Source organism: Mus caroli, unplaced genomic scaffold (genome assembly GCF_978045245.1).
Source record: "Mus caroli unplaced genomic scaffold, Mus_caroli_1 scaffold_2, whole genome shotgun sequence".
Taxonomy (NCBI): domain Eukaryota; kingdom Metazoa; phylum Chordata; class Mammalia; order Rodentia; family Muridae; genus Mus; species Mus caroli.
Genome location: NW_028227257.1, coordinates 89,885,862 through 89,897,824, shown reverse-complemented (window position 1 = coordinate 89,897,824; position 11,963 = coordinate 89,885,862). Strand labels below are relative to the sequence as shown.

The 11,963-nt window shown below is 43.0% G+C and overlaps 1 protein-coding gene across 1 annotated transcript in view; it reads left to right on the top strand.

Moving 5' to 3' along the window:
• Nucleotides 1-569: 569 nt before the first annotated feature.
• Nup160 (nucleoporin 160) overlaps nt 570-11,963 on the top strand; it is a 63,083-nt gene continuing 51,689 nt past the window's right edge. The window contains exons 1-7 of the mRNA XM_021183053.2: nt 570-681; nt 945-1,056; nt 5,267-5,477; nt 6,323-6,545; nt 8,501-8,579; nt 10,464-10,578; nt 11,448-11,606. Of these exons, the coding sequence (XP_021038712.1) occupies nt 582-681; nt 945-1,056; nt 5,267-5,477; nt 6,323-6,545; nt 8,501-8,579; nt 10,464-10,578; nt 11,448-11,606 (999 nt within the window). The 5' untranslated portion in view covers nt 570-581. The remainder of the gene's footprint in view (nt 682-944; nt 1,057-5,266; nt 5,478-6,322; nt 6,546-8,500; nt 8,580-10,463; nt 10,579-11,447; nt 11,607-11,963) is intronic.

Sequence of the window (11,963 nt, the reverse complement as noted above, 5' to 3'; positions counted from 1 at the left end):
AGTATCTGTAATCCTAGTACTCCGGAGGTTGGGGCGGGAGGATCAGAGTTCGAGGCCCAACCTGAGCTGACATCTCAATACATACATGTATATGTGGGTGTGTAAAGAAAAAGTTTCACAAAAATGCCAACACAAAGAATCCCTCCTTCCATTTACTTTTCCTCCTTGTTTCGCTGAACGATGAAGAGGCTGGGTAACAACTTACACGCCAACGCTCTAACGGAGGGGAAGGTTACCGCTAGCTGGGAGTGTGCCCATCAGGCCTCTTCCCCGCCCGCGCTCGCTTTTCAAAATGAAAACACGCACAGCCCCGCCCCTGCTCGAGGCCGTCGGGAAAAGGGCGCCGCCGCCGCCTGTCGCCGGCCGCTCCGAATGACCGCGAGTCGAGGCATCCTCTTCCCGCGTCAGCCTCATTCTCGCGGTGAAAAGCCGCAGATGAGCCTCCAACCTCAAGCAGCCATAGTCTCACACACACACAAACACACACACACACATAGTCCCGCCTCGCGCCACACCCCCGGAAGTGACGACCCGACGTGACCCGCCCTTGTCCCGTCAGGCCTCGCGGCGACGGCGGGAAGATGGCGGCGGCGGGATCCCTGGAACGGAGCTTCGTGGAACTGAGCGGAGCTGAACGCGAAAGGCCCAGGCACTTTCGGGAATTCACAGTCTGCGACATTGGTACGGAAAGGGCTTGGGAGAATGGGAGCCACTGCTTTCCCTCGGGCTCCCCAAGTAGGCCTTTGGTCTCCCCTGGTGGATCCAAGTCCACATGCCTGAAGCCTGTGCACCATCACAGCTTGTCCTGTGCCTGACTTCTTCCTCCCTTTTCCACTCACTATTATATGCACTGTCAGTCCCTTGCACGCTGCTCCTCCGCACTCTTCAGTGCCTGTCATCCCCCAGAGAACCGCGCATGCAAGCCCACCACATTCATTTTGTAGGGAGTGCAAGTGCCGCGTTTGGAACGGTGAAGTATAGTGAGAGCGCTGGTGGCTTCTATTATGTGGAAAGTGGCAAGTTGTTCTCCATCACCAGGAACAGGTTCATTCATTGGTAAGTGCTGCGTTTTCCCTTTCCCCTCAGAGATGGAGGGTTGTCTGATGTATAAATATCTGTGCCTGTTCCAAGTTACTACGTCTAGCAGTAATCCGCACACTAGCAGAGAACCGGTGTCTCATGTTCATGTCAGAATCAGTTCTGGAAGTATTCTCGTACCTGGATAAAAACAAAAAGAGTATAGTTGAGATACAACACTGAAGACCCATTTTAGCCATTGATTCAAAATGTCATTATAGGCTTTCAACCTTAATTCTGTTGATGAGATTAAGCTTATACATGTCACACTTGGTGCTGAGTACTAGGAAATGATGCAAGATATTGTAGCAGTATAATAGTAGACATATATAGTGGGTGCCACTTGTGTTGTGCCGATTTCACACACAAAGGATATTAAACTAATGATATAATATAGATATATAAATACAGATTTTCATGCCCCAGAGAAAAGTCTATGGACTACAAGAAGCTAATGGGACAATCAGATGGTATTGGGAGGAAAGAGGAGGGTATTGAAAGTCAGTTAAACTGAGATCCGAAGGATCAAAAAAGTTAGCTAAGCATGGGCAAAGAAGGATCAAGTAGACACCATGGAAGGGAATAGACAGACAGACCTTGAGAGCTGGGTTAGGAGGGAATCCAGGGTACCAAGAATGTGAGTATCAAAGAAAGAATGAAAGGAGGAGAGAGGATGCATAAAGAATTCCACTCTGAGAAAGCCAAGATCAGTACTTTAACTGAAGGAGACCTGGTTTTGGGGACAAGGATGCAGAGGTTGGTAACGTGATGGAAAGAGACTCCGGCACCTTGGAGGAATCTTCACAAATCCTGTGGAAGGTCTGGCCTTGTTTAAGCATAGTATGTTTTGTGTCTTAGGGTTTCTGTTGCTGTGAAGAGACACCATGGCCACAGCACCTCTTATAAAGGGAAGCATTTAATTGAGGCTTGCTTACAGGTTCATATGGTTGGTTCATGATCATCTTGGTGGGAAACAGGGGGGCACACAGACAGACGTAGTGCTAGAGAGGTGCCTGAGAATTCTACATCTGGATCAGCAGACCGAAGAATGAAGGAGTGAGCCACTGGGTCTGGCTCAATCTTCTGAAACCTCATAGCTGAGTCCAGTGGCAGTTCTTCCAACAAGGCTACACCTTCTAACACCATGCCCTAAGCTTTCAAATATATCAATCTATGGGAACCATTCTTAATAATCAAACCATCACAGTATGTATTGTTATTTCTTAAATTGTATGACCTGCCATGAGTAATTTTTGTCCTTTTTTTTTTTTTTTAAGAATAGCAACACAAAATGTTCTTGCTGATTTTTTTTATACTGCTTTAAGCTATTTCCTGTAGGTTATCTGTCCCTCAGTAAGGATCAATAGATTTTTAGAACTTGTACTCTTATGAATAGAAAAGCCTAGATTCATGCATAACTTTATTTTTCTTTCCTCTGTTGTATAAAGTCAGTCACCACAATTTACATGAACCAAAGATATCAATCCAGAGCTAAAGGGCTGAATATCAGTAATCTGAGTCAAGAGAAGAAACATTAGGTGGGATGTCTCCCGTCATTATCAAGGGACAGTTGGTTAATGACACTTGATACATACTTGAAAGAAGCCAAATAAATTGGACAAGGAAAATGAAGGGAATTTGAAATGATAAAGCCGCGGCATAGCTCGTATGTATGAGTGTTTTATCTGTGTGTGTTTATGTGCACCACACGCATGCCTGGTACTGTTGAAGACCAGAAGAGGTTGTCTGGGTCCCTGAAATTGGAGTTATGGGTGGTTGTGAGCTGTCATGTGGGTGCTGGGATTCAAACCTGAATCTTTTGAAGGAGCAACTGGGGCTCTTAATTATTAAACCATCCTTCTAGCCCCAGAATTGTTAGCTTTCTGTGTGTGTGTGTGTGTGTGTGTGTGTGTGTGTGTGAGAGAGAGAGAGAGAGAGAGAGAGAGAGAGAGAGAGAGAGAGAGTGAGTGTGAGTGAGTCAGGTGGAGAGAAGGTCGCACTGTGTATTCCTAGCTGGAACTTACCATGTAGCCAAGCTGGCTTCTAATTCACAAAGATCTGTCTGCCTTTGCCTCCAGAGTGCTGGTATTAAAGATATGGGCCATCATATTGCAGCTGGCTAGAACAGTATTAATAAAAAAAATTTTTTTTTCTTCAAGAGGAGCAGGGGGATAAAACTAAAAGCTAAAAGTTAAGGAGAAAAAGTTGGTTGGCTTTTTAATTTAAAATTTAGTCTTGATTATTGCTTCAAGAAAAGTTCATTTTATCATTCTGAAGTCAGTGTGATCACAGCAAGTTATTAGGACCATAGAGCTGGAGAGATGGCTCAGGGGTTAAGAGCACTGTCCGCTCTTCCAGAGGTCCTGAGTTCAAATCCCAGCAACCACATGGTGGCTCACAACCATCTATAATGAGGTCTGATGCTCTCTTCTGGTGTGTCTGAAGACAACTACAGTGTACTCATAAGTAAAATAAAAAAATAAATCCTTTTTAAAAATAAAATAAAGAAAAGGACCCTAAGGATAAAGCAGAAATGCCATCACTGTTCATCTGTATCTAGGGAACTGGTTCCAGCACCTCTGCAGATACTACAGCCTAAAAATCATCTTCGTACTTTTAAAGAGCATAGTATTTGCATATAATCTGCATGACCAACATACTTTAGTTCCTTTCTAGCCCACTTTTGATGGCTTTCTATGATGTTAACACAGTGTATAGGAAGATGGTGAGAAAAATAAAAGAGTCGAGGTACAAACAGGTTGTGTGTTTGTTTTCTTGGGTGTTTGCAGTTTATGGCTAGTTGGATTTGCAGGTGTTGAGGCAGCTAGGGTCTAAGAATAAAGGTCATTTTGGTTCACACTTTTTAGAGGTCCTACTCCAGAATTGATCTCTTCTTCCTATGGACTTCCCGGCCTCGCCTCTTAAGATCCTACCACGTCCTAGTAGTGCCCTGAGGACTAAACCTTTAACATGTAAGACTTTGGAAGACATTCAAGATCCAGACTACATGTAGACATAGACCAGCGAGTAGAAGGCGAAAGTAAGAAATACTTTGCAGAGTAAGAGAAAGCGTCAGCGTCTGTGAGGCACAAAGGACAGCACAGGCAGTAGAGGGTAATTAGAATTATATGAATCTAAAGTCAGACTGATGACTCTCAGCACAACAGTTTGTTTCCTGTGTTGCAACTTGGATTTAAACAAAGCCCGACCCCCACCCCACCTTCCTGCTGCCAGTTGCATTTGTATCTTATCAGACAGCATTTATGAATGTCAGCTCTGATTCAGACACTTTTGCTAAGGTATCTAAGTATACTTGACACTTTCTCTGCTCTCTGAGAGCTTACTGCCGTTCATCCGCTCTCTCTGAAGAGGACAAGGAAGCTGGACTAGTTTTAGGTAGTGAAAAGACGAACCTTGATATGTCCACCTTCATGTTTTTTAAGAATATTAAGAAATAATGACCCTTATACAGAAAGTGCAAAACTCACAAAGTGCTGTTTTTCAAAGTGTCAAAAGATAATAGAAAAAGGAAATGTGCTTAGTATTTTAGGAACAATTTTGTTTGGTGATAGAGTGTGCATGAATACCTCACTCCTGTACAAAGGATGGGTGTTTAATTTTTATATAGAATTAAGGGTTAAGGAAATGGGAAGTATATTTACTATTACCATAGTAAGAGTTAGATTTTTGTTATACTGTGTTTTATAAATCTATATAATATATTCTTAAATAGAAATGTGGTCCAGGGCTGGTGAGATGGCTCAGTGGGTAAGAGCACCCGACTGCTCTTCCGAAGGTCCAGAGTTTGAATCCTAGCAACCACATGGTGGCTCACAGCCATCCGTAATGAGATCTGAGTCCCTCTTCTGGAGTGTCTGAAGACAGCTGCAGTGTACTTACATATAATAAAAATAAATAAATCTTTTAAAAAAAAAACCTCATTTAAAAAAAAAAAAAGAAAAAAGAAATGTGGTCCAAGCCAGACATGGTGTTGCACTCCTTTAATCCCAGCACTCAGGAGGCAGGGGCAGGCAAATCTTTGTAGGGAGACCCTGAAAAGGGTGTGGGTCCAAGTTGAATTGTCTAATCTTTTCAAATTGGCAGAGTTCATTTATATGCTTTTATACATTTTATTGCAGCAGTCATTGAGAAAAAAAAACTGTAAACAAATCTGTTTTTGTTTTAACAGGAAGACTTCTGGGGATACATTGGAGCTGGTGGAAGAATCACTGGACTTAAATTTGTTGAATAATGCTGTTCGCCTAAAATTCCAAAATTACAACATCTTACCCGGTGGGGTTCATGTCTCTGAGACTCACAATCATGTGATAATCTTAATATTAACCAATCAGACAGTGCACAGATTAATTTTACCACACCCTTCCCGTATGTACAGAAGTGTAAGTTGATTGTTGTGTGCAATAACTTGTTTTCCATATTATGATATCACAGATTGAAGATTGCAATGACTTCTTTGAAATGGGAAAAAATAGAGTTCTTGTTAACCCTTACAAAGCATACTTTATAGTTATTGTTTGAAATAATTAAGTTGGAGATGTTATTCAGTCACAGAGTACTTGCCTAGTATAACCAAAGCCTTGGGTTCAAGCCTCATAATCCCACTAATTATGAGATGAAAGTAGACAGACTAGGCTTTAAGACCATGCTGGGGTTCACAGCCAGCTTGGGCTTTATGAGACCCTGACTGAATAATAAAAGATCAGACATTTTAAGTTGATAAAATGGTTTTTTTTCTTTCAGAAACATAGTTTTCATTAGGTACTACAGTACACATCTATAATCCCAATAACAGTCTGACGAAGGAGAATTTCAGGTCTCAGAGCAGTCTCAGCTGTACAGAGGAAGTTCATGGCCAACCTGGGCTACACGACAGCCTGACTGGCAGGGAGGAGAGGAAGCTTTTGTCTTGTCCTCAACAATTTGTTTTTAAGATTATCTTACGTGTGTGACTGTTTTGTTTGCATTATGTAAGTACACCACATACATGCAGTGTCTGCAGGAGTCAGAGGGCATCAGATCCCCTGGAACTGGAGTTACAGGCAATTGTGGGCCACTATGTAGTTGCAGGGAACAAAGCCCGGGTCCTCTATCAAATAGAGTCACAGGTGCTTATAGCCACTGGGCTATCCTCTCAACCCCTCAACATCTTTTTCAATAAACATTTTTAGAAATTGAAAGGAACAAAAAAATTCAGATTGTTTCAAAATATTCTTTTCCATTATAGGAGCTGGTAACTGAAAGTCAGATGCAGTCCATATTTACTGACATTGGAAAAGTTGATTTCAGAGATCCTTGCAACTCTCAGTTAATTCCGTCAGTACCTGGGCTGTCCCCGGGTTCCACCACGTCTGCAGCCTGGCTTAGCAGCGATGGGGAGGCTCTGTTTGCTCTACCATCTGCTTCTGGCGGCATCTTCATTCTTAAGCTGCCTCCTTATGACGTACCTGGTAAGTATGGGAACTGAGCATGACTCAGCCATCAACATTGAAACCGACATTCAGTCCCGTCTATCAACAGTGCAGGGTTCCATCTGTACTATTTCTGCTTTCATTATTGCTTGCTCAGTCTCTGCTGCTTCACCTTTCTTTATTCAGTGGACGAGGAACCAGAATGGAGCTGGGTATGGGGACACAGAAATATATAAGTAGCCTATTCTGAGTCTAACAGAGATTACTAATTCTCCCACCCTCATGTTGAAGTAGTATATTTAAAACAAATGAGTTCTGGGACCAAATTTGATAGCTGATCCCTGTTCTAAGTCACCACTGTCTCTTGCCTGCATTATAATGTCCTAAATATCTCCATTTCTGGAATTTCTTGGGCAGACTGATATATTAGACATTAGTAATCAAACAGTGGTGGTGCACACCTTTAATCCCAGCACTCAGGAGGCAGAGGCAGGTGGATCTCTGTGAGTTTGAGGCCAGCCTGGTCTACAGAGTGACTTCTAGGACACCTAGCACTATGCAGAAAAACCCTGTCTTAAAAAACAAAAGCAAACAATAATTGGGCCGGGCAGTGGTGGCGCACGCCTTTCTTTAATCCCAGCACTTGGGAGGCAGAGGCAGGCGGATTTCTGAGTTCGAGGCCAGCCTGAAAAAATTGGTTTGGGGACTAGAAAGCTGTCTTAGAAGTTAAAAAGCTCTGGCTGCTTTTCTGCTCTAAGGCATTCACATTCCAGGGCATGCCTGTCTGTAACTCGAGCTCCGCAGGATCTGGGGTCCTCTTCTGGACTTCAAGGGCATCAGGCATGGAGGTGGTGTGCATAGACATGTGCAGGCAAAGCACCCATATATGTAAATACATTTTAAAAAACAAAGAGATTGGATCCTGTTAGATCATGTTATCACAGTGCTCATTATAATGTGAGTTGCCCCTGGCTCACAGTGTATACTTGGCTCACAGTGAGGGCCTCACTGTTGTCTCTAAGCTTGTCCTCTCTTTCCCCCCTTGCCCTCTCTACCAGCTACGTGCCCTTTTGTAGTTTTTTAATTAACTTACTTTATATCAGTACACTGTAGCTGTCTTCAGGCACATCAGAAGAGGGCATCCGATCCCATTACAAGGTGGTTGTAAGCCACCATCTGGTTGCTGGGAATTGAACTCAGGACTTCTGGGATAGTAGTCAAGTCAGTGCTCTTAACCACTGAGCCATCTCTCCAGCCCCTTTTGTAGTTCTTTAAAGGCATGAGGCATATTCCTACATTTTAATTCCCCCTAATGTTTTTAGTTCTTGATTCTATCTCCACATTGAGGTCTTCTTTGACCATCCTTTTGGAAATCCAGCCTTCCCTTCACAGACATGCCAGCAATACTCATTTTTGTCTTTTTCACTATTAATTTAACTCCCTGCTTCTCTCATCCTCCAACAATAAAATGTTAAGTTTCATGAGAGCAGTTTATTGACTAGTGAATCTCTAACACCTAGAACTACTGCCACATGAGAAGTACCCAGTGATTAAGAAAATATGAGATGGCTGGGCAGTGGTGACACATGCCTTTAATCCCAGCACTCCAGAGGCAGAGGCAGGTATATCTCTGAGCTCAAGGACAGCCAGGGCTACACACAGACCCTGTCTCAATCCCCACCCCACCTCCAAAAAAAGAAAAAAGGAAAGGAAAGAAAATATGAAATGATTCTATTGAGTGGAAGAATATGTTGCTGTCTGCAAATGGCAAGGCATTTCTCCTAAGAATATAAAAAATGCCATTTTTATGGATCTCATACTGACTGAAAGTATTATAGGTATGATTTATGTAGAAAAGTACATTTAAGAATCTTGTTGGTACAGAAAACATAGAAGCCTGTCATATATTATGAAGATCTCGTTCTTAGTCACATCATTCATGGCATTGGGTTTCTCTAAGTTAAAATCAGGAGGCTTCTTGGGTATCATTGCAGGGATAGCATCAGTCGTGGAGCTGAAACAGAGTTCCGTGATGCAGCGACTACTCACAGGCTGGATGCCCACAGCTATAAGGTAAGTTACTGCTATAAATATTTTTGGGAGGTGCTACACCCCCTTTTGCATCTTAATATCTATTGGGAGTTTCTACCCCACTTTTGCCTGTTTTGCTTCCAAGAAAATGACACAGAAACACTAATTTATTAATAAGCTGTTGTTTCTGTGCTGGGCAGGTTCTTCCTTCCATACTGTTAAAACCCACATGAATGCCCTGTAACTTACCAAGTTAGTGTCTCCTGGGTAGCCTCTGCTGTCTGTGCTCCTTGTCCATCCCAACTAATGACAACCACCACTGCCTCCTCCTTCTCCTCTCGTCTTCCTCCCCTCCTCCTCCTCCTAATGGTCCCTAGCAGAGACCCCACTACTCAGTCTCAAGTCCTGCCTTCCTCTCTCTCCTCTCCAGTCACAAACTCTAAACCTTTAAATAATGAATCAGATTATTGGGGAGCATTCTGTTGTTGTTGTTGTTTTTGGTTTTTTCTTTTTTTCAAGACAGGGTTTCTCTTTATAACCCTGGCTGTCCTGGAACTCACTTTGTAGACCAGGCTGGCCTCAAACTCAGAAATTCGCCTGCCTCTGCCTCCCAAGTGCCAGGATTAAAGGCGTGCGCCACCACACCTGGCTTGGGGAGCATTCTTTATAGCACATTGGACAGTATAGTGCCCATGTCCAGACTGCAGCCTGATCTTGGGGCACAGAACTCAACATCTGAATACACAGTGCACAAGACTAACCCCAGCAGTAAGTCACGTCCTGCAAGAAATCAAAGGGCTCAAGTTGTAATCCCGTGTTACTACTTCCAGCTGCACTTCACGGCATATTCTGCAGTGAGCAGAAGAGTGCATAGTGTGATGTCTACCTGAGAAAAGACTCCAGAATCTGCCTCATTTGCAGTCCCACACTTTGACACCATTCTTCTATATTTTCAGTGCCCCAGTTCCATGCTGTGTCCTGGCTTAACCAAATTCAGGTTTCTAGAAGATGGCTAAAGTAGAGCATACAAGATAGCCCAGTGTGTGCCTATTGCATGTGCCACATGCTGGAGGGAAGAAAACCAGCTCACACAGAATGTCCTCTGACCTTCACACATGAACCCTGATGTGCTCGCTCTCCTGCGTTCGTTCTCTCTCTCTCTCTGACATACATACACAAATAAAAAGTGTTATTTTTAGCCGGGCGTGGTGGCGCACGCCTTTAATCCCAGCACTCGGGAGGCAGAGGCAGGCGGATTTCTGAGTTCGAGGCCAGCCTGGTCTACAAAGTGAGTGCCAGGACAGCCAGGGCTACACAGAGAAACCCTGCCTCGAAAAACCAAAAAAAAAAAAAAAAAAAGTGTTATTTTTATAAAGATCTAATAGCCTAGTGTGGTTGCACACACCTTTAATCCTAGCGTTTAGGAGGCAGGTGGATATCATGTTCTTTCTACTAAGAATATCCATTTACTTTTTTTGTTTGTTTTTGGGGTTTTTTTTTCGGGGGGGGGGGTTCGAAACAGGGTTTCTCTGTATTCCTGGCTGTCCTGGAACTCACTTTGTAGACTTTGTAGAAATCCACCTACCTCTGCCTCCCAAGTGCTGGGATTAAAGGCATGCTCCACCACGCCCAGTTTAAGAGATTTTTTTATTTTTTGTTTTTGTTTTTTTTGGGGGGGGGGCTTTTTGTTTGTTTGTTTGTTTGTTTTTTGAGACAGGGTTTCTCTGTATAGCCCTGGCTGTCCTGGAACTCATTTTGTAGACCAGGCTAGCCTCGAACTCAGAAATCAGCCTGCCTCTGCCTCCCGAGTGCTGGGATTAAAGGCGTGCACCACCACGCCCGGCTTATTTTACCTTTTAAATCACAAATTCGAATGATCCGCTTATTTGCAGTAGTGAGAGTCTAAAGCCCGCCCTTTGTTTTTAGGGGTGATCATGGGCCTTCTGATCGTGCCCTGAGTCTCGCTGTTCATTGTGTGGAACATGATGCCTTTATTTTTGCCCTGTGTCAGGATCATAAACTTCGGATGTGGTCTTACAAGGTAAGCACTAACAGTTGGCATCAGTTAAATGTGAGTATGAAGTGGGAAGGATTGAGGTCAGTCCTGCTGCCTCATTTAAAGGTGATTAGATCCTTTGGGTTGAAAGTTATGACTTACTTTCAGATCTTGACATTTGAATTAACATTTTCTGTACATTTTCCTATTTTTTATTTTGAGAATTATGGGCCCTATATGAGTAAAGAGGTAATGTGAGATATATTCTTCACTTAACTGCAACAACTGCTTCACGGTTTTTTCCTTAGGCTTATTTTATGTGCATGACTATTTTGCCTAAATGCAAATATGTGTAATTCACGTATCCTTGGTGCCTGGGGATGTCAGAAAAGGTGCCAGATCCTCTGGAACTGGAGTTAACAGGTGGTTTTAATCTCTACAACTCATATTAAAATCCATGTTGGGGCTGAAGAGATGTCCCTGGCTAACAGTAGTTAACAGCACTGGCTGTTCTTCCAGAGGGTTGTAGTTCAAGTCCCAGAACCCATATGGTGGCTCATAACTGCCTGTAACTCCATTTCCAGGCAATCCAACACCTTCTTCTGGTTTCCAAAGGCACTGGGCACATAGGTGTACACTGATACCTATCCATACACATAAAATTATGAAAAAATTAATGCATGTCGATAAGATGATTTTCAAGCTGGTAGTGTTTTCTGATTTGAGACAAGGTCTTGCAGTGTAGCTCTGGCTCTCCTGGAACTAACAAAGATACAACTGCCTCTACCTCCCAAATTCTAGGATTAAATGGATGTGCCTCTGCCAGACTTTTTTTTTTTTTTTTGAAAAGCTAAGGATGTATTTTTAGCCTCAGTATTCTTGGAACATCACCTATTAACTCTTCTCTTGGGTAGGACCAAATGTGCCTGATGGTGGCTGACATGCTGGAATATGTCCCTGTAAACAAAGACCTTCGGCTCACTGCAGGAACAGGACATAAATTACGGCTTGCGTATTCCCCTACCATGGGGCTCTACCTAGGAATATATATGCATGCTCCAAAACGAGGACAGGTATGAAATGAGTGGGGGGGGGGGGGGATGAGTGTGTGTGAATTTTCTCTGTGGATTAATTTTGGGATATCAAAATTAAGTTTGAGTCCACTTCAACTTTGAACATATTAAGTTGTCCGAAGGGTGCTTGGGCTTTGTGCTGATCTATGAATTAGAAAATTGGGAAACGGGGGGTGCTAAGGATTAAAGGGAAGTTTAAGGGAAAATCTAGGTGAAGAAGATAAAATTCCTGAAAAGGAATGCAAGTGTTAGTGTGTTAGGAAGTTGTTATGTTGAAATTAATGTTTAGAAATAATTGTTCACCACCTAGATCCTGGTGTTGTTTATAGTTGAAGCATGCAGAATGTATACAATAGT